At 38.2% G+C, this 23,604-nt stretch overlaps 1 protein-coding gene across 2 annotated transcripts in view; it reads left to right on the top strand.

Moving 5' to 3' along the window:
* Nucleotides 1-23,604, top strand: part of VWA8 (von Willebrand factor A domain containing 8) — a 718,869-nt gene that overhangs the window by 358,950 nt on the left and 336,315 nt on the right. For both annotated transcript variants that reach the window (XM_079136497.1, XM_079136496.1), the window contains exons 38-39: nucleotides 17,698-17,806; nucleotides 21,200-21,356. In XM_079136497.1, coding sequence (XP_078992623.1) covers nucleotides 17,698-17,806; nucleotides 21,200-21,356 — 266 coding nt within the window. The remainder of the gene's footprint in view (nucleotides 1-17,697; nucleotides 17,807-21,199; nucleotides 21,357-23,604) is intronic.

Raw genomic sequence — 23,604 nt, 5'->3', positions numbered from 1 at the left:
CTAACCCAGCTCACAGCAAAACGTCTTCCAACACGTGTCCACATGCACTTGTCTACTGCCAGACCTCCATTCACTCATCTCTCAATCTATGACTTTCATCCCCTCCTCCCTCTCTGCAGAATAGTCCTTGCTCAGGTCATGAGTAGATTTTATTTTGCTAAATTCAGTGTGTCCTTTTCAGTCATCATGTTATTAGTACCTGAGCTGCACTGAACTCAGCACATGCCTTTAGAGCTCAGTCTTCCATGATATTACCAATCTCCTCCTGATTTCCCTCCTGCCTCTCCTGTTTGATCCTCCTAAGTCTTCTTTGTGGATTTATTTCCTTCTTGGTCCACTGTCCTTTTCATTCTAAATTCTCTTTACAACCAACTTATTTGGTTCCTTGATTTGAGGTGGTCAGTGGTTGTAAAGCACACAAACAAAAATAGCCATAGAAATGGCAGGAAATTTCAAAATTGCATACAATATATAAAATGGGTTCTCCCCTCATCTGTTTTATTTTCATAATGTTTTAATGTGTATATATTTAAGTGATATTTTACATTTTTTCAAAACATTCTTAATGCAGCTATACACAGGTTCCAAGCTAGAAATGACCTATCTGATTGTAACCTATTCATTCTGTATATGAAGAAACTGAAATCCAGAGAGATTAAGTACTTTCCTTAGTAGAGTCACACAACTGGTTCATGTCTTATTTGAATATCACAGTAACTCTGTGAGGGTGATATGGACTTATCACTAATAGATGAGAAAACTAACATTCTGGGAATTTGAGTCTTGTACAAGGTTTCAAAGCTCCTAATTGCAGAACACCAGCCACCGGATCCTAGGCTGCTGGCATGGACCTTACCACTTCTCTGCAATTTTAAAAATGTTGCAAGTAATTTATATTTGAAAGCTGAAATTATCTTTCTTTAAAAGGCAAACTCACAACAAGTGCAGTGAGTACTCTTACATCCTGGCAGGATTGTAAGGAAGAGAGCAGGGAGGAAGAGTTGCAACGTAATATGAATTCTAAGTGTTTATCCAGATGTAAAGACTGAGTTGGGTTTTGTTTTTTTTTAAATAAATGCACGTAGTGATTACTGGTGAAGCAGTGCCGCAATGATGAACACATTTCTCCCTGATATTCTTGAGTGAGAAAAAGCAAATTTAGCAGTGATGAGCCCTACCTCCTTCTCTGGTTTTTGGGGTTTTCTGTGTGCTCTGGTCAGCTTGTTCCACTTTGAGCCAGTGGAATGGGTAGGTTTGAGAATGAGGCATTTCAGCACCGTGAACCTCCGTGAATGTGTGATGCATGCGGATTGTATTGAAAGCTATAGGGAAGCTGTAGTAACAGAGGCTCAGTGTCCTCAGTGTAGACTGTCGCCTCAGCCCTGGTTCTCACCTCTGCCCCCACTCACTGCTGCTCCTTCTGCCTGAGTCCTCCAACCTCCTGTGCTGTCTGACTCTTACACTTCATTCAAGATTCCCCTTGAGCATTACCTCTTCCAGGAAGCTTATCCTGACCCCAGCCTGGGTTATGGACCCTTCCAGCAGGCTCGGCTGACACACTGTGCTGACCCCTGGCTTGGCACTCTACCCACTGTCTGCACTGGTTACTGACTGAAGATCCCCTCCCACTCCTGGCTGAAAACTCCATGAAGTGCAGAGCCAGGTCTCATTTGTATCCCAAGCACCTCAGCAGAGTGCCTGACTCGCGGCACTGTTTATTAAATAAACTGTAGTCATTCCCCTTCCCCCTTGTCTGTGTTTCACTATTCTGAGGTTTCAGTGATTCATAAATATTAACAGAAAATTCTAGAAATAAACACCTCATATGTTACAAATTGTGCACTGTTCTGAGTAGCATTCTGAAATCTCACACTGTTGTTCTCTGTCCCACCCAGGACATGTTTCATCTCTTTACAATAAATCCACGAATCCACACTGTAGGTGCAACCTGCCCATTAGTCACTTAGTAGCTGTTCCTGGCTATCAGATAGACTGTCATGGTGTCACAGTGCTCGTGTTCAGGTGATCCTTATTTTATTTAGCAATGAACCCAAAGAGCAAGAGTAGTGATGCTGGGAATTTTGTTACATTGTGCTGTTATCATTATTCCATTTTATTATTGGTTTTCTTGTTAATCTCTTACTGTGCCTAATAAACTATAGCAGAGTTATGTGTGAAAAAGCAGTGAATGTGTAGGGTTCAGTACTATCTGTGGTATCAAACACCCACTGGGGTCTAGAAACAGATCCCTGCAGATAAGAGAACTGCTATACCATAGGTGGGTAGCAGTTTGACAGGCAAGAAGGGAGGCACATGAAGGTCAATCTGTTATGTGTGTATAGTTTTTAAAATTAAATCTGTCAGATTTATAATGAAACAGTTCAGAGGGAAACATTTTTAGCTGTTTTTGCTGACTTATTTTCTATCTCCATCTCTGTCTCTTCCTCTCCTCCCTCTTCTTCTCTTTCTCTTGAATTTTTCCACCAGTATACTGATGTTTCTTCTTGATTCTTCTATTTTAGAGCATTGTCTTTTGATGGCAATCATGGAGTTCAGAATTTAGCTTCCACTTTCTCATCCCTCCTATGTGATGCATACCTCCCACAGCAAAATTTTGCTAGAATTTGAGTTAGACCAGTATTCGGTTTTCATATAATAACTATGTAAAATGCTACCAATTGGCAGAGCTGTGTAGCTCACTTGAGTTACATTTCTGCAGTCATCCTCCTTGTTTTCTAAGTGAAAAAACTGAAGTGAAGATAAATAATTTGGCCCAAACCACTTCACATATTATTCACCTATTAATTCTAGAACAGAGTCAAAAGCTAATTTCTTACTCCTAATAAGCTGGATTTTACATGATAAGCTGCCTTGCAAATATAGGTATATATATATATATATATATATATATATATACACACACACACACACACACACACACACACACATATATGTATATATATTAAAAAACAAAAATTTAAAAGCAGAATGAACCAATTTGGAGAATACCCAAACTCATATGATTACATCAAAATATTCTTTAAAATTAACTTTTGTTGTATTCAAATTGACCCCTGGTGACTTGAATACCCAAACTCATATGATTACATCAAAATATTCTTTAAAATTAACTTTTGTTTTATTCAAATTGACCCCTGGTGACTTGTTGGAACCAAAATCAGTTTACATAAAAAACAAAGAATTTGGAGCTGGAAAGGATGTAGCCTTATTTTTTATTTGGAAGATGAGAAAACTAAGGCCCAGAAAGGTTAAGTGAGTTGTCAACAACAAATTAGGAGCCACACTGAACTTTGAATATGGTTCCTAACTGAACAGTTCTTAGTGTTTAACCCAATGCTTGCTCTGCTGTGTACCTCATCCTCTCAAATACTCCCAACAACTCTCAGGCACTTTCCTTCATTTACCATCTGTGTCTTACAGAGACCTAACCTCATTCTCTATTTCAAACTCAGAAACATGAGAGTAAGACATGTCAAAATAAGATAGAAGTAGGGGACAAAGTGTGTTTCTGAAAACCAAGGTTTTTTTAAGTTACCTCAAATGGCTGCACAACCATAATATTACAGTGTTAGATCAGTAGAAAAACTCTTAAATGTCATAAAAAAATTACACAGCAATGAAGGCCATCGGAAGATACAGAGGAAGGTCTGACTGCCACTCTAATCACCCCACCTCAGCCCTCTGAGGCCCTAGATTAATTTAGCATCTTTATGTTATATTTTTTCCTTTCCCCTCCATGATTCAGTTTGCATTGCAAGTAGCCATGCCATGGTACCCATGGCCAAACCTACCCAGGTTCAAATCCCAAATTCTGTGCTGCATGAAGCTTTCAATCTCCCAGGCCTCTGTGGCTCTTTGGAAGGGATCTGAGATGGGCATAGCCAGGAGACTGGTGAGATGGGCTGCAGAGAGAAGAACCACAGGGGACAGAGATGGGGAAACTTGTTGAAAAGACATCTAGAACTTCAGACATTTTAGAAGTAAGAGTTTCAGGATGTAAATAGAAAGCTGATAGATTCACACTTGTGAAGAAACTGGAGAACTAAACAAAGGAGAAAATGACCAATTCTTTAATGTTTGATTATATGAACCCTTAATTAATTATAGTCATTACACAATTTGTTATTACTATGTAGCTCAATGTCAATGATCCATAAGATAAATGTGTCATTAACTGTGTTTTAAATTTAATTTGAAAGCTTTTCCCATGGTATTCCATGTTCTAAATTTGTTGCTTAGATAGTAAGAGACTTCACAACTGAAAATTAGAAGAATGTTTTGCTAAGCAATGTCTAATAATACTCTTCTCTTACCCACAAATTCCTGCTTTGCAACTTGCCTGCTTGAGTTCCAGGAGAGTGAATATCAAGCTCCCACATGTTCTCAGAGCCCAATGTACCACTGTGCCCATTTTGTGTCCTCATGCCAGTAACTGTCATTCACTTACTCACCAGAGTCTCTGAGCTTCTGTGCTGCACCAGGGCTGTGCATGGCTGCAGATGATAGGGAGAATGAGACCCATTCCTACCCACCTAGAATCCATGCTAGTTTACATAACCAGCCACCTCTTCCTACATATGCCACAGCCTGATTCACTGCAGCATGATTTTGCCACTGGAATATGTTCTTTTTTTTTTTTTTTATAGGCTACATTTTGATTCATTGTACACAAATGGGGTACATCATTTCCTTTCTATGGTTGTGCTTGATGTAAATTCATACCATTCGTGTAATCATACATGCACATAGGATAATGATGTCTGACTCATTTCACTACTTTTCATATCCCCCCTCCCTCTCATTTCCCTCTACATAATCTCAAGCTCCTTCATTCTTCTCTCACCTCCTCAACCACCACCCCCACTATATATCATCATCCACTTATCAGGGAAAACATTCGACCTTTGGTTTTTGGGATTGACTTATTTCACTTAGCCTGATATTCTCCATTTCCATCCATTTATCTGCAAATGCCATAATATTATTCGTCTTTATGGATGAATAATATTCCATTATGTATATATATACCACAGTAAAAGAGAGCCTACAGAGTGGGAGAAAATCTTTTCCACATGCACTTCAGATAGAGCACTTATCTCTAAAATTTATAAAGAACTTACAAAACTTTACACCAAAAATACAAAGAACCCAATCAATAAATGGACCAAGGAACTGGACAGAAACTTTACAGAAGAAGACATGCAGGCATTTAATAAATATATGAAAAAGTATTCAACATCTCTAGTAATTAGAGAAATGCAAATTAAAACAACTCTAAGATTTCATCTTACTCCAATTAGAATGGCTATTATTAAGAACACAATAATAGATGTTGGTGTGAATGTGGGGGAAAAGGCACACTTTTACATTGCTGGCGGAGTTGCAAGTTGGTACAGCCACTCTGGAAAGCAGTGCGGAGAATCCTCAGAATGGACCCACCTTTTGACCCAGTTATCCCACTCCTCAGTTTATATCCAAAGGAATTAAAATTAGCATGCTACAGTAACATAGTCACATCAGTGTTTATAGCAGCTCAATTCACAATAGCTAGATTGTGGAACCAACCTAGATGCCCTTCAAAAGATGAATAGATAAAGAAATTCTGGTATATATACACAATGGAATATGTTCTTTAAAAAACATGTCTGTGAATGTATATAGTGCACACATACATGCATACATAGATGCACTATAATAAAAGTGCATTACTGTTCCTTAATGTGTTCTTCCGGCTTATGTTCCTTGTGCTGATTTAGCCATTGAAGCCAATGTAGCGACCTAAAATGTTCCCTCCCACAGTGATCATCAAAATACAACTTCAGTGTTCTCAGCCACTGAGTGCTATTCCACCCCTTGCTGAGTTTTGTGTGTGCAAAGCAGATTGCTCTTTCCTCTGTTGCCTTGCCTTATGCTGGTGTGTTATATTCTGATTAATATTTTTAATGCACATCAACTGCCAAAAAGTATGTAAGTGACAATTCTGAGCCTGTGGGAAGCAAAAGGAATTGTTATCTCTGGCATTACAACACAAGTTTTCAAGGGACTCCGAGTTTCTTGAGGAAATGGTTAGGGACACTTAGGTCCCCAGTAGGCAGTGACTTCATAAACATCTTTGTCAACTGAGGTGGTGAAGCATGGCTGGTAGAAATGTTAGCTAGTGGCCTCCTGTGACTTTAGTAGAAACATAGAAAATGGAAAACCAGGTGCTGAATTTTGATCCAGAAATGTCCCTCCACAGGGACTGTGCTGCAATAACCTGTCCAGAGCTGCTCAGTTAGTGTCTTTTCTGACAAATAATTCCCCAGCTAAATGCTGTCACATGGAGTTGTGATGGTTGCTTTCAAGAACCTTCAGGATTCACATTAAAAATCTCCTTTGCTTCTACCCAGGATAATGGTGGGAATGGCTTTTGTACCCACCCTTCCTTTTCCTAGCTTTCTTCGACACCTCAGAGGAGTCTGTTGAATAAAGTACAGTAGCTTCAAAAATTACCAAATCAGCTTTCTTCTTTGGAAAAAGCACAAAACTTGAGTATAAAACTAAAGCCACCCAGTCAGGAAATGCCAGCAGAGATCATTTAGTTTCAGTAATGATAAAAAAAAAATGTCAGTTGCCAGGGCCACCTACATTGCAAAATCACAGCATTTGCACACTGTATGCTGTACCTGAGGTTTCCTTGTATGGCTAACCCTTCACTTGGCTGTGGAGGTCTGAGGGTGGTCACCGATTTACCCCAATACTGAATATTAATTTTTTAAACATAGTCTTTTCCCCCACAGTTTCTTATTGATGCATTATAATGTTAACCTTTCAAAGGTTAAAAACAAGAGGCCAAAATAGAAAAGATAGAATATATGAAGAAATGACAGTTTGCCCTACCCCTGCTGTCTTGGAATTTAATTAGCAGTTGTTTTCCTGTGAATGTTTGGAATACTAAATGTGCCCCTGTGAGGTGGCAGCAGGAGAGGAACATTTTTGTGCCACTAAACTGTTGGTGTCCATGGTATCTGTGGGTTGTGAACATTTGTTTTTGACACTCACCTACGCATGAGGATAACAACATTTGGTTTCCCCATAAAGATTTGTAAGTATAGCATCTTAACCCATGAAATAGCCTCTTAATTTTATCATTCTGCATTCCATATTCCCAGATTTCCCCCCAAATTTTTTTCCTATTGAATTTAAAAAATAAGAAATAGAAAGAATAAGTAGCTACTGTTAGTCAAGTGAGAGCCAACAGGGATACATGTTATCCTGATTTAATGGCTGTCTGCTGATCTATGGCTTCCCGTGTACCAATCTTGGGCTAGTAGGCAGGGCAGGAAAGAGTCTCACCAGACACCCAGATGACAGCTTATTATGGAGAAAGTTGTATGCAATTAAACTGTTTAATATTTTGTCACTGAGAAGCCTCCCATGGACTCATTAAGCACATATTTATTAAGGACCAATTATGTACAAGGCTGAAAGTAGAAGCCACAATATTAGCTACTCCTATCTGATAATAAAAAACATAGTCAAATATTAGCAGATTGGTATTTTGCCTTCTTTTTAGGCCACCCCTGTAGAATCTTCATTTTAATTTAGACTGGATGTTTTCATTGCACAGTAATGGCTCCTAGTGAAGAACATCATCCTAGTGAGAAGGGACTCTGTCAGAGACTCTGTGAACTCAAATAACATAGGATGCATAGAACGTTCCAGAACATTGAGATAGAGGTCATGTTTTGAGTTACAGTTTCAAATATTTTAAAAGATTTACCAGACACATCATTTGTGCCAAAAATCAGCATATACATAAGTCTTTGGAGTGTTTTTAGGCAGAAAGAAGTAGGACGATAAGACCAATGGGTTAGGTTTCCGACTGTGAGCAAAGGGCTCCATCTCAGAGTGAGGGGAGAGGTTGCTGACTGACTTGAAGAAGCCCATGAGAAAGATAAGAAACCTATCTACACCAGAAGACAGGGCTTCTACAGGACACACCAGGGACCAGCCATTGTTGCTCACTCATAATGTCACAAGTCATCCTAATAGGCATTTGTTTTCAGGGCCAGGAACTAGGCCTCATACACCCCAGGCCCCATCCTAACACCTCTGCCTGCTTTCTAATTCCTAGACTTTCTAACAAAGGAAAAAAGACTTCAAATCTCAATTAGTAATAAAGGCACTTAAAATACAAATATCTTCTGGGGTCAGTTATTTAATATGAGTGAATGTCAGCTTTAATGTCATTTATGGATGTTAGTGATCAGAAGTCAGAGTCTTCTCTGCTTTGTAGAGAGGTGAAGAATTAAAAAGGGTAGAAGGTCATTCAGTATTTAGAAGCAAATGTTATTATCGGGCCAGGAAAAAACTGAAGATAAATTGCACATTTGATAGCTTTGCCAGAGATGAAAATTGGGAAAGTTACCAATGAGACAAAGGTTTTTTTGTCATGCATTATCATTGTAAAGGTACAGTCTTTTAATTAATTAATTTTTAAGCCAGCTGACATCATAAGAAAGATCATCATTACTACATACATGTTAATGTGATTTTCATCCTATCTATAACTGTGAGAGAATTTTCTGGTCTGTGGGTAAGAATAATCCCAGACACTAAATAAGATTTAGGTAGATGTGGTCAGTACCATGTGATGGCGTGCATCATGGCTTGCTATGATTTTGCTTCTTTTTTATACACTATCTTAATAGAAAAAAGACTCTGTTTCATGCATCTCTATATTGTAGTGAGTGGCAGATACACCCCAAACAGGCACAGGAGTGTTTGTGTTTGAAAAACAAATGGATGGATACATTCAGTTGACTGTTAATCCATCAAGAAAATAGTAGGCAGCTGTAGTAAGTGCAATCACTGATCTGATATCATTATGGAGGTGTTAAATGTCAGAAAATTCAAAGCATATCTTCTTAAAAGTAGAGCCTTCTCAGAAAGTCAAGACAGTGGCTCCTGCCCTGCTACCTCTCATTTATTCCTTAATATATGAATCAATTAGTTTGCATGCTCTCAAGTCCACGTTGCAGAAAGTCCAACTTACAGTGACTTAAACTTGGACACTTACTGTTTGTTTATGTAGAGGATAAAAGCTCAGTGACTCTAGGGCAGAATACTGAGTTCAAAAGTGTCATCAGAGGAATATGTTCTTCCTTCCCTCTGCCACCTTCTTGTCACCACATGATCACCAGGTGGAGGCTACAGCTCTATACTTCATGTCCTCACTTACCTGCATCCCAGGGCAGGAAATGTGTGTGTGTGTTTGTGTGTGTGTGTATCAGTGTGCACATATGTGCAGTGGAGGTAGAAGAGGGTAATGCACTCAGGATAGTCAGAATCTTTCCCCAGGACACTCTTTTCTTACCTGGGAGGAAAGCTTTCTCTGACATCTTGGGTCACACGACTTTCCCTGGACCGATCCTCTAGACCCTGCATAGGGGAATGGGACTTTGCTGCTTAATTATACCCAACCATGATTCATCTGACTCTGTTCAAAAGAAGAAAGAATGGATGTTGTGTGGGCAAATAGAAACTCCTGCTTGGTAACAACTAGTGTCCAGATGGAAATGGTAATCAACCATGTAGTTCATTCATACGTCCAAGAGCTAACTTTTCTTCCAGAATTACATTGTGGCTATTTATATGATTTCACAGATTTTTTTTTTTTAATGATGTGCTCAGGGAGGAGCTTAAAATATAAGGGCTTTGCCCAGAATTATAGGGCTTCAATGGGTCATGTCTCTTCCCTGTGCTGGCTTTGGGCTGCCTTACTCTGGAACATTTTTATGACTTGTAGTTTACAAGATCTATGTGTGTGTGTGTGTGTGTGTGTGTGTTTTTTCCATTTTAATTCATAAGTATAGGATACTGATACTTAGGATCACAGCACAATTACCTCAAAGGAAGTAGAGGATGTCCACTGTGGGAAACACATCAAGTATTTTACCTTGTACAGCAGCCTCTGTCAGAAGTTATAAAGAGTCATGATATTTTCTGGTTTGAAGAAAATTTTGATCGCCTTAAGTGAATTTTCAGTACTATTTTTGTCTTTAGAATGACTTACTTGAGCTTTTCCTAGATGAAACCAGCTCTCAAGGGAAACACATTTCAAATCCTTCTCAACACATTAATGACAGCAGATAGCAATTAACAACTTTCAGAATGGCCAGTGGCTGTACAGCAATATCTGTCCCCAGGAAATAAACTTCCTCAAATGACAGTTCTTCCTTGGTATCTGTTCGAGTTTCTATTCTGAGTTGAACTCTGAGCTTTTTTGCTTGATTCTTTTATGAATCTTTATCTATTTATGTAAGAGACACCCTTTGAAAAAACCTCGGTGCATATATATGTCATATCTTCCACCTAGAGAAATATATTCCTTGAGTACAACAGCATTCATCAGATGACCCAAAATCAAATCAACTCCCCAGATGCTTTACTTTTAATTGACTATCTCTAGAATTTTGTGGTATATATTCATGTGAAATAAATCAGGGTTTGGCTGATGATTGTTTTATCAAGAATTGATTAGTTTTCCATCATGTTGAGGTTCCCACTTGGGGTTGGTTGGGGCTGCCTTGTGGACAATGTAAGCAGCACCATTTCCCAGTAGATGACATGGCAAAACACACAGGTGACAAAGAGCACACCAGTTCCTTTCTCCCAGCACTTTATTCACTATTTCTGCCTCCCTGATGGCAGGTGTCTTTGCAACTTCAAAAGCATGATTTTGGAGGTAACTGTGGAGGCTTTTTCTTTTGTCTTGGGCCATCAATTTCAGTACTTAAAAATCTATTCTCTCAGAGCAGGCTAACTGGAGTATGTGAAATGTCTAAAGGAGGTAACTAATGTTTGATGAAAGTACTAGACACTTTGTTGGAATTTGCTTTTCATACCTCTTCCAAATTCTTTTATTTATTTTTAAACAACATACCAGAATACACACACACACACACACACACACACACACACACACATCCCAAAGTGAGGAATGGTGTTCAGAACAGTTCTTTCAATAAAAAGTCACAGTGAAGACCATCTTTAGAACTTCTTTATAAATGGCTTGTAGAAGGGTCAAACTCCATGTAAGCACACTAGTCTCATATTGAATTGTAGCTGATTTTGACTAAAACCCCACTGGATGCCCTTATTTACCAGATTTGGAACCTGTGAATCAACCCCAGGATGTCACTGCTGGGTAGAGTGGCAGGGGAAGTTCCAAAAGTGATCCAAACCCTGACAGATTTATTGCAAGAACTGTTCTGATCACCATTTCTCAGTTCAGGGAATAAATGAAAGAAGTTTGGAAATAGGGACAAGTTCTTACGTGGCGGGGGAGCTAAAGTGCCACTTTTTCTGTTTGAATTGCAGGAACCATAAATTCATTGTTAAAATAGAGACAATTTAGGAAAAATACAAAACACCATAACACAGTAGTGGGTCCAAAAAATAAATAAGCAACTTTTAATATATGTTGGTGTATAGAACATAATCTATCACTGAACCACATATACATTTTCTGTTTTTGTTTTCTACATATTTTATACAAAATGGGATTTCTCAAAGTAATGAAATTTCTTTAAAAATTAAATGAGTAAAATGTATATTTATTGACAGGTTGACCAGCCAGGTGGTGAGTTTTTTAAATGGCTGGGAAAGTATCTGACTATTGATATTCATTTTCCCTCTTTCTTGGAGGTCTAATCTTTTTGTAAATGTTCAGAGCATGTTCTACAACAGGAAAATTCTGAAGCTAAAACCCAGTTCAACTCCTTTTCTTTTTTTATTATTATTATTATTTTTTATTTAGCTTTTAATTTTTTACAGACTGCATTTTGATTCATTGTTCACAAATGGGGTACATCATTTCGTTTCTATGGTTGTAGCGATGTAGATTCATACCATTCGTGTAATCATACATGTACATAGGGTAATGATGTCTGTCTCATTCCACCACTTTTCATAGCCCCCTGCCTCTCATTTCCTTCTACATATTCTAAAGTTCCCCCATTATTCTCTCATTCCTCACCGCCCCCACGTCCCCATTATATATCATTCTCCACTTATCGGGGAAAACATTCGGCCTTTGGATTTTTGGGCTTGGCTTATTTCACTTAGCATGATATTCTCCAATTCCATCCATTTGTTTGCAAATGCCATAATATTATTCTTCTTTATGGCTGAATAGTATTCCATTGTGTGTAAATACCAGAGTTTCTTTATCCATTCATCTGTTGAAGGGCATCTAGGTTGGTTCCACAATCTACCTATTTTGAATTGAGCTTTTATAAACATTGATGTGGCTATGTTACTATAGTTTGCTGATTTTAGGTCCTTTGGGTATAAACTAAGGAGTGGGATAACTGGGTCAAAAGATGGGTCCATTCCAGGTTTCCTGAGGATTCTCCATACTGCTTTCCAGAGTGGCTATACCAATTTGCAACTCCACCAGCAATGTAAGTGTGCCTTTTTCCCCACATCCACGCCAACATCTATTATTGTTTGTGTTCTTAATAATAGCCATTCTAATTGGAGTAAGATGAAATCTTAGAGTTGTTTTAATTTGCATTTCTCTAATTACTAGAGATGTTGAACACTTTTTCATATATTTATTAAATGCCTGCATGTCTTCTTCTGTAAAGTTTCTGTCCAGTTCCTTGGCCCATTTATTGATTAGGTTCTTTGTATTTTTGTTGCAAAGTTTTGTAAGTTCTTTATAAATTTTGGAGATAAGTGCTCTATCTGAAGTGCCTATGGTAAAGATTTTCTCCCACTCTGTAGGCTCTCTACACATTCTTGATTGTATCCTTTGCTGAGAAAAAGCTTTTTAGTTTGAGTCCATCCCATTTATTGATTCTTGCTTTGATTTCTTGTGCTTTGGGAGTCTTGTTGAGGAAGTCTGATCCTAAGCCAACATAATGAAGATTCTGGCCTACTTTCTCTTCTATTAGGTGCAGGGTCTCTGGTCTAATTCCTATGTATTTGATCCATTTTGAGTTGAGCTTTGTGCAGGGTGAGAGATAGAGGTTTAATTTCATTTTACTGCATATGGATTTCCAATTTTGCCAGCACCATTTGTTGAACTGGCTATCTTCTCTCCATTGTATATTTTTGGCTCCTTTGTCTAGTATGAGGTGACTGTATTTATGTGGTTTTGTCTGTCTTCTATTCTGCACCATTGGTCGGCCTGTCTATTTTGGTGCCATTACCATGCTGTTTTTGTTACTGTTGCTCTGTAGTATAGTTTAATGTCTGGTATTGTAATACCTCCTGTTTCACTTTTTTCATTCAGGATTGTTTTGGCTATTTGAGGTCTCTTGTTTTTCCAGATGAAGTTGATGATTGCTTTCTCTGTTTTTATGAAGAATGTCATTGGGATTTTAATTGGAATTGTATTGAATCTGAATAGCGCCATTGGTAGAATGGCCTTTTTGACAATGTTAATTCTGCCTATCCAAGAACATGGGAGATCTTTTCATGTTCTTTGGTTTCTTCAATATCTTTCTTTAGTGTTCTGTAGTTTTCATTGTAGAGGTCTTTCAACTCTTGTTAGATTAATTCCCAAGTATTTTACTTTATTTTATTTTATTTTTGAGGCTATTGTGAATGGAGTGGTTTTCCTAATTTCTCTTTCAGAGAATTCATCACTTATGGATAGAAATGCATTAGATTTACACATATTGATTTTATATCCTGCTACTTTGCTGAATTCATTTATTAGTTCTAGAAGTTTTCTACTGGAGTTTTTTGGATCTTCTAAATATAGGATCATGTCATTAGCAAATAGTGACAGCTTAAATTCTTCTTTTCCTATTTGTATCCCTTTAATTTCTTTGGTCTAATTGTTCTGGCAAGTGTTTCAAGGATGATGTTGAATAGAAGTGGTGAAAGAGGGCATCCCTTTCTTGTTCCAGTTTATACAGGGAATGTTTTCAGTTTTTCTCCACTAAGAATGATGTTGGCTATGGGCTTAGCATAGATGGCCTTTACAATGTTGAGGTATGTTCTACTATTCCTATTTTTTCTAGTGTTTTAAGCATGAAGGGGTGCTGTATTTTATCATATGCTTTCTCAGCATCAATTGAAATAATCATGTGATTCTTAACTTTAAGTCTATTGATGTGATGAATTACATTTATTGATTTCCAGATGTTGAACCAACCTTGCATCCTTGGGATAAACCCCACTTGATCATGGTGCACTATCTTTTAAATATATTTTTGTATGTGATTTGCCGGTATTTTTTTAAGGATTTTTGCATCTATGTCCATCAGAGATATTGGTCTAAAGTTTTCTTTCCTTGATGCACTTTGTTTGGTTTTGGTATCACAATGATACTAAGCCTCCTAGAATGAATTTGGAAGGGTTCCCTCCTTTTCTATTTCATGGAATGCTTTGAGGTGAATTGGTATCAGTTCTCCTTTAAAGGTCTTGTAGAATTCCACTGAGAATCCATCTGGTCCTGGGCTTTTCTTGGTTGGTAGGCTTTTGATGGCTTCTTCTATTTCAGTGCTTGAAATTGATCTGTTTAGATTGTGTATGTCTTCCTGATTCAGTTTGGGAGGATCATATGTCTCTAAAAATTTGTCGATGTCTTTGAAATTTTCTCTTTTGATGGAGTATAGATTTTCAAAGTAGCTTCTAATTATGTTATGTATTTCAATGGTGTCTGTCATGATATTTCCTTTTTCATCACAAATTCTAGTAATTGGAGTTTTCTCTCTCCTTCTCTTCATTAGTGTGGCTAGGGGCTTATCAATTTTGTTTACTTTTTCAAAGAACCAACTTTTTGTTTTGTCAATTTTTGAATTGTTTCTTTTGTTTTAGTTTCATTGATTTCAGCTCTGATTTTAATTATTTCCTGTCTTCTACTATTTTTGGTGTTGATTTGTTGTTCTTCTTCTAGGGCTTTGAGGTGTAATGTTAGGTCATTTAGTTGTTGACTTTTTATTTTTTTAATGTCTGAGCTCAATGCAATGAACTTTCCTCTTAGTGCCACTTTCATAGTGTCCCAGAGTTTTTGATGTTATATTATTGTTCTTATTTACCTCTAAGAATTTTTTAATTTCTTCCCTGATTTCTTCTGTTATCATTGCATCATTCAATAGCATATTATTTAGTCTCCAGGTGTATGAGTAGTTTTTGTTTGTTATTTTATCATTCATTTCTAATTGCGTTCCATTATTATCTGAATAGGATACAGGGTAGTATCTCTATTTTTTTGTATTTACTAATGGCTTTTTTGTGGCATAGCATATGGTCTATTTTGGAGAAGGATCCATGAACTGCTGAGAAGAAAGTATATTCGCTCGATGATGGATGAAATACTCTATAAAAATCCATTAAGTTTATATCATTGATTGTATTATTTAGTTCTATAGTTTCTTTGTTTGGTTTTTGTTTGGGGGATCTATCCAGTGATGAGCGTAGTGTATTAAAGTCCCCCACTATTAATGTGTTTTCGTCTATTTGTTTCTTAAAATTGAGAAGGGTTTGTTTGATATACATAGATGCTCCATTGTTTGGGGCATAAATATTTATAATTGTTATATCTTACTCTTTTATGCTTCCCTTAAGCAGTATGAAATGTCCTTCTTTGTCCCTTCTAACTTAGGTTTGAAGTCCACTTTATCTTATATGAGGATGGAAACCCCTGCTTTTTTACTGGGTCCATATGCATGGTATTTTTTTCCCCATCCTTTCATGTTTAGTCTGTGGATGTCTTTTTCTATGAGATGAGTCTCTTGAAGGCAGCATATTGTTGGGTCTTTCTTTTTAATCCAATCTGCTAGTCTATGTTTTTGATTATTGTATTTAGGCCATTAACATTCAGGGTTATTATTGAGATATGATTTGTATTCCTGGTCATTTTGGCTTGCTTTTGTTTTTTACTTGTCCTTTGATTGGCTTTTCCTTTAGGGTAGTTCCTCCCTTTGCTGACTTGTATTGTTGTTTTTCACCTCCTCCTCATGAAATATTTTGCTGAGAATGTTCTGTTGGGCAGGCTTTCTATTTGTAAATTCTTTTGTTTATTGTGGAAAGATTTTATTTCATTGTCAAATCTGAATATTTTAAGGATTCTTGTTGGCATCTGTGTTCTTTCAGAGCTTGAAATATATTGTTCTAGGCACTTCTTTCTTTTAGAGTCTGGGCTGAGAAATCTGCTGATATCCATAATGATTTCCCCTTATATGTAATCTGATGCTTTTCTCTTGCAGCCTTTAAAATCCTATCTTTATTTTGTATGTGAGGTATTTTCATTATAATATGTCTTTGTGTGAATCTGTTGTAGTTTTGTGCACCTGGTGTTCTGTAAGCCTCTTGTATTTGATTTTACATTTCATTTTTCAGGTTTGAGAAATTTTCTGATATTATTTCGTTGAACAGGTTGTTCATGCCTTTGGTTTGTATCTCTGTGCTTTCCTCAATCCCAATAATACTTAAATTCAGTCTTTGCATGATATCCCATAATTCTTGGAGGTTCTGTTCATGACTTCTTAACATGTTGTCAGTTTGTTCAACTTTATTTTCAAGATTAAATATTTTGTCTTCATTGTCTGAGATTCTGTCTCCCACGAGATCTATTCTATTGGTGATGTTTTCTATTGAGTTTTTAATTTGGTTTATCGTTTCTTTCATTTCAGGTATTTCTGGTTTTTTTTTTTTTTTTTTTTTTTCAGAATCTCTATCTCTTTATTGAAGTGTTCTTTTGCTTCTTGCATTTGCTCTTTTAACTGTCTACTGAAGTGGTCATGCATTGCCTGCATTTGCTCTCTTATCTCATCTTTTGCTTCATGGATCATTTTAATCATGCAGATTCTAAACTCTTTTTCTATTATTTCTACTGCCATGCTGTGATTGGATTCTATCACAATAGCATCTTGGTTTGTTAGGGACACCTTCGTCCCCTGTTTTTTCATATTGTTTCTATATATACTCCTCTAGCAGTGAACATCAGAGATACTGAATTTCCCCCCCTGCAGGCTTATTATGACCCTGCAGTTTTCTGCTACCTCTCCTTTGAAGGGGAGATCAATACAAATAGCACCCAATACAAAGAAAATGTAGCCCTGAATCAGATAGACCCTATAATGACTTTAACATTTTTAAAATAAACAGGATCCATTTCATTACTATTTACAGTATTTCTAGTTGTGAACAACAGGATGGGGAAGGGTGTAGGATGTAAGTGAGTAAATAGAGGTACTTGTCAAAAGGGTCTCCAGTCCCCTGTATGTGTCTCAGGAAACAAGTCGCCCTTCCAATGATGATGGCCACGCCCTCAGGAATAATTTTAAATGCCTACACCAGCCTCCAAAGAAGCTGAGGAACCCCAGTGAGGGTGCACTGAGTCAGCATGGAGGCTAGTGCAGTGTCCCTCAGCATTAGGGAGGCAGGTGGGCAGGCTCAGCTACCGACCTCTGACCACGGTGTGTGTGTGGGGTGGGCTCAGCGACATCGTCCTTTTCTTCTTTAAAAATAACTTAAAAATGTACTTCATCTCCTTCCCAATTAGATGGAGGTTAACTGATGAAATTTTGCCAGACACAAACAGCATTTGTCAAGTCTATGTCCTAAGATTATGAGATACCTTAAGGACTTACAGTAAAATAATTCTTTCTGTCATGTAATTTCTGGTGTTGGTCCCAGGATATTGATAATATTTCAATTCTTCATTTTTAGATAACAATCAACAGAGACAGTGGAGAAGATGTGAGCTCCCCCAAACACGGGAAAGAGGACCCAGACAACATGCCCCATGTGGGTGGCAATACTTGGGCTGGTGGAACAGGTTGGTAGCGAAGATGTGGCATTCTTGTGGGTCGGGCTTCCCATCAGGCCAGCACCGCTTCTGCCCCCAGAAGGCTCAGGGGACAGCTGTGCTTCTCATCCTTCCCCATTAGTTAATCAATGCGTTCTTACCCTTGGCTCCAAAGTGACATCAGGACATAGAAAGAGCCTGGCATTCTGAGTCCCAAAGACTGTGCTGACCTAAGACCTAACACAGTTCTCACCCTCCTGGAGTTGTTTCATTGTGAAAGGGGATAACAACTGCCTCACCAGGTCATGATTTGGACTGAATAAGATTGTGATAGTAAAGCACTGAGCTCTGACTGGCCTGAGGATGGTACACATTCAATGTTAATCTCTTCTTTTAACCTATAGGCACTTGGGTTTCTGCCATAAATCTACAGTATATTCTTTCTTGAGCAACTGATTTTGGAACAAAACAGTCCTTGTCTCCCACATCTCAGAAGTGAGTGTGATGAGGATGCAGGATTTTGAGAGAGGAGGGTTGGTTGCTGTTTACAAGGATGCCGTGTGTAAGCAAACTAGTCTATTCCTTCCTCTCAGCTGCCTGACTGGACCATTGTTCCGTGACTGCTGTCTTCCTTTTTCCTGTGGCAGCTGGAGCCCCACATCTGCTGGGCCACAGGAATAGGGCCAGACTGCGCACTGCCTGAGCTTCTCTGAGCTCTGAGGAAAGCTGGCAGGGATTCCAAGCTTCACCTTCCTTGAGGACGGTCTGTACCTCTTAGCCTTGACAGCCAGGGCAGGAAATAGGTTTCTGTGCTGAGACAATGAGTAATCAAATAGGCTGTAGGCTTCTTGCCTGCTCTGTTTATTCATCAAGCAGCAGCTTTAAAGAAAGGCTATTTTTAGAAGTGTCCTTTGATCTGGAAGGTAGTGTCAAGCCAACAAGATTTAATCCATATGGAATGCATTGTGGAGCCAGCTGGCCAGATGTAGGCTCCCCAGCAGGAGACTGCTGCTCTTGAGTGAAAGTTCTTTCTTACTATTCAACTTGAACCTCCTAGCTCCAGTATCTGTCCAGATGGTATCTGTGTTTCCCCTGAACTTTTATTTTTCAGTTGATCAAAAGCCTTGGCTTCAACTTGTTTTTTCACCTTTGTCATTTCTCTCCCTCAAAATTCTCTACACTGAACTTAGCTCTGGCCCAACAAGTCTTCAAAGCCCCCCTGCCTTGCCCACCTTGCCCCTTACCTTGTGAACTGTTTTAAAATGTCCAAGCTTAGCTTCAAGGCTATGCTTTGCAGTCTCAGAACCCCCAGCAAGTGTTTTCACTTAGAAAGTACAAAATGGAAAGCTCTGGGAAGTAGAAATCATGGAGAACTCTCCACTCATGTCCTGTGCACCCCAGGGTGACATTCCCTAGGGTCCATGTGACTCATTCTGCTTTCACTCTCATCTACGTCTAACAGTTGCAGATTCTTTCCTCCTTTCTCCAAAATGATGACCTCTGAGTACCTAAGTAGTGCTCAGCTCTAGTTCACATCTCCCCATACTTAAGAACAGCCTCCTAGAGGGAGGGAGTCAGGTCTCAAACACAGCTTCCCATCACTAACTCATGTCACTACCCAGTTCTTATTCCTTCTGCCACAGGCTGATTGTCAGTGGGAGCCAGGAATCACACAAATCTGAGAAATAATTTTCCACCCAATCCTAAATAAATATGAACTAAGATGTGCTCCAATCAAAGGATGTTGTAATTAATAGGCAGTTGCCATGGTATTTCCCAAAAGGAAATGACCTACCTTGATTTTCATAAAGGAAGTGGTTCACGCTAAGTGTTCCTTCTTAGTTTATTAGATAGACCAATTAAAGCTTCAAAGGAGAAAAACATATAATACAACTTAACCAATGTCTAAAAGCTTTCAAATTTTCCACTTAACAAATCTAGGAATTATCTCTCTCTGTCATAGGAATTATTGAAATAATAATTCAAAGATGGGTAATTTATATAGCTCTTATTTTTTGCCAAGTACTTTTCTAAGCATTTTTGCTTCATGACAGTCCCATGAAGTAAAGTATATTAGTATACTTGCTTTCTAAATGAAGAGACTGAGACAGAGTATTTGCATAATTTCCCCAAATACACAGCTATTGAGTTGGAGCCAGGATTCAAACTCAGGCAGTCTGCCTTAACTAGTACAGTATACAATACTATACTTACTGCACTACCCAATACTGGCCTTCAATACTGAAGTCTCATTGTAAGTTCTCAAGTTATGTGTAAACAAATAAAACATACTGTTTATTAATATTCTAAGCCTTATAAAACAAAGATAACAAACCTACAGCCCAAAGACCAATTCTAGCCAAAAGATGTATGTATGTATTTTCTTTGATCAGTATAGCATTTTATTTATTGATTGAGTGATACCAAAAATTGAACCCCAAAATACCTAACCACTGAGCCACATTCCCAGCCCTTTTCACTTTTTCTTTTGAGACAGGGTCTTAGTAAGTGACTTAGGGCCTTAATAAGCTGCTGAATTTCGCTTTGAATGTGTAATTCTCCTGCCTTAGCCTCTCAAGTTCCTGGGATTATAGGTGGGTTACACCATTCCTGGCCAGTGTAGTATTTTAAAACAATTTCATCTAAAACATATATAGCCAATGTCGCCAGCACTTCTTATGATGCTAGCTACTTAGGCTTATAGCCATATAACTTTCGTTTTTAACATAAACTATTAATACAATATTATATGGCATATACTTATAAACAAGTAAATTTGGGCTTATATTGAAAGGCTCTTCTGAAGCTGATAATTTATCCATTCTCAAAGCTAAAAGGCAAAGTTGATAAAATAATTGGCTTCAGATCTTAGCTAAGCCAGAGGTCATCATTAGGTCACTTAATCTCTGTGTATTGTCTTTCATTATTTTCTAAACAAAAGAAATTTTATCTGTAGCTTCATTGTCTCTTGGTATTTTGTGGGAAAATAAGGTAACATGTGAAGGAAGAATTGCTCATTTATTTAGCAGATATATAGTAAATATTTATAATGTTCAAGTATTCAGGGCAGAGTTATAAAGATAAATAAAATATGATCCGTTCCAGGATGGGAAAGAAAAATAAATGAAGAGTAACAAATAGTCCACATGAGTATCAATCCCTATGAGGTATAGGCCTCAGTCGAAGCATCATAGAATTCATAAGGAAACTTTAAAAACAGGTAGGATTTGGATGGATGAAAAAAATGGAAAAACATGCTAACTAGTGGAAAACCTTCATTTTCAGAAAAAGATTATTTGAATTTTTAATTACTAGTTAAGTGCAATTAATATGCTTCTCAGAACTATCTTAAAATCATAATCTAATTTTTGTTTTGTGGTCAGGTTCAGACTTACCCTCTGGATTTTCCTTGTTTCTTTCCAGGTGGAAGAGACACTGCAGGTCTGGGAGGAAAAGGAGGTCCTTATAGGCTGGATGCAGGTCACACAGTGTACCAGATTTCCGATGCTGAGAAGGACTCGGTTCCTGAAGAGGTCAAGAGAGCTGCAAGAGAGATGGGCCAGAGAGCATTTCAACAGAGGTGAGTGTTGACATCTACAACAGCGCTGTTGACTAACACACACATGCACACCTGCATACGTGCATATACACGTGCATGCACACTCATGCACACATACATAGATGCACATGCAAACATGCATACACACTGTTAGGTGCTGAAGTCACGTGGTACAGAGATTGTACCCTCCAGCTGTGCAGAAAAGGGCAAGGTCAGTGGGCTAATATGAGGTAGCACTCATCCTCTGCCAGGATTTGGAGATGAGACAAAGCTAAATGAACAGAGAATGCACAATATTGATGATGGAGAGAGCCAGCTCGCCTGCCCAGGAGAAAGGGTAAGAGCTGGGGAGAAATGAGCAGTGAGGTTGACTGGGGGGCCTTGTCAGCAGGTGGGGTCTTTGAAACCAGACAGAGGAGCCTGGCCTTCAGACGTTCCAAAGCTGCTCTAGGCCATTTCATTGACCCCATATAAAAAAAAAGGAGAATCCACTAGGCACTTTCACTAGACTTCCATGTATATTCTTCAGCTAAAAGAGAAAAACACTGAAGAACAGAAACATCTCCTTTCTGATGAGGGACTTGGTAGCACTTATGGGAAACAGATTTACATTTTTGTGCTCAGTGAAAGGAGTTGGATGCAGTTAGAAAAAGGCATGCTCCAGTGCATGTGACTGATGAAATTCCTCCCACGTAGAACATCTGGTATCCCATTACATGCTGTGCTTTCACATCCCGCAAGTAAACAGTACAGAACAATAGTGACAAAAATGCATGTCCCGCCAGCCACACCCTCAGGAAAGCCTGTGAGCCTCAGGATGAACCTGAGAGGCATAAGTTTTGCTCTCAGTTCTTCTGCTATCTTCCCAGGAGATCTCAGACAGTTTATTTATACTTGTTGAATCTGAATTTGCTCTTCTGGAGACTGGAGACTTCCCTCTCCCTTTCTCTCAAAGAGGTTATTAGGACAGATAACTATTTTAGATAGAAAATAGTTGCAATTTCTTAAAAAGAGGCGGGAGGAAAATTATACTATAATGAAGTCATGTCAGAATTAAAATAATTGCTGTAGGTTTCATATGAATATTAAAGTATCCATTTAGGAGAAGAACCAAATGATTAATATGTATCATTCTTCCCTCCCCAGCTAGCCAGTTGCTATTGTGGCCCCTCTCAGTTCTTCACAATTAATTATCCAGTCTGAATGTTTGCCTCAGTAGACATGCAGAGTGATCTGGCACACAGGTCATTCTCAGGGAGACAGAGAGGCCTTGCAGTGGTGCTTGGGCACAACTATGCAACCCCTTACTAGTGATAAGGAGCCTAGTTCTGTTGAAGCCATTGCCCTCCAGGGGAAAGCGGTTAAGGGGCCTTGGTAATAAGAGAGCTGAATGTAGAGAAGAGAGAAGATGTGGAGAAGGGAATTTGTGAGAAAACCATATAACTCATTAAATACTATAGGAAGATTCCCAAAGAAAAAGAGAATACCATACAGTGGTTGAAATCCAGAGGAGGTGAGCAAGGGTGTGAAAAAGGGGAAGGAGAAATCAAAATACACAACAATCCTGAGAAAGATGGAGGCACAGCAAAACACCATGAAAAATGCTGTTTCAACTTTCATGTAGAAATGGAACTTTTATCTCTTTGGATGAGTATTCCATTTAGTTCTGCTGAAAATTTTTCTTTAACTCTTTATTATGGATCTTTTCAAACATGAAGTGAAAGTAGAGAAAAATATACAATGAATCTTGTGAAGATGATACACCCACTACCAGAAGAAAGTGGTTCTAGGGTCAGGCATAGTGATACACACCTATGATCCCAGTGACTCGGGAGGTGGAGGCAGGAGGACCACGAGTTTAAAGACAGCCTCAGCAACTTAATGAGGTTCTAAGCAACTCAGTGAGACCCTGTCTCTAAATAAAATATGAAAAAGGGCTGGGAATGTGCCTTAGTGATTAAGCACCCTTGGGTTAATAAAATTAAAAAGAAGTAAAAAAGTGTTTCTAGTTTCCACCCCTAGAGTATCTTGAAGCGAATCCAATATATTCTGTCATTTCCTCATCAGTATTTCTGATAATAATTCAAAAAACCACAAACACAAAGCTCTAATATCATGTACTTCAAAAATAATAATCTTTATTATCATCAAATAATTATTTTTAAAGCTATTTTCCACTACTCTGGGCATATGGAGAATAAGGTCAAATCCTGCTATTTATGCTTTTATAGCACCTTGTACCATTTCTTCTTAGTCATTATCAATCTTT

The sequence above is a fragment of the Sciurus vulgaris genome (genome assembly GCF_902686455.1).
Source record: "Sciurus vulgaris genome assembly, chromosome: 4".
Taxonomy (NCBI): domain Eukaryota; kingdom Metazoa; phylum Chordata; class Mammalia; order Rodentia; family Sciuridae; genus Sciurus; species Sciurus vulgaris.
Note: the sequence above shows the minus strand (reverse complement) of the source record. Positions and strands in the feature narration are given on the sequence as shown.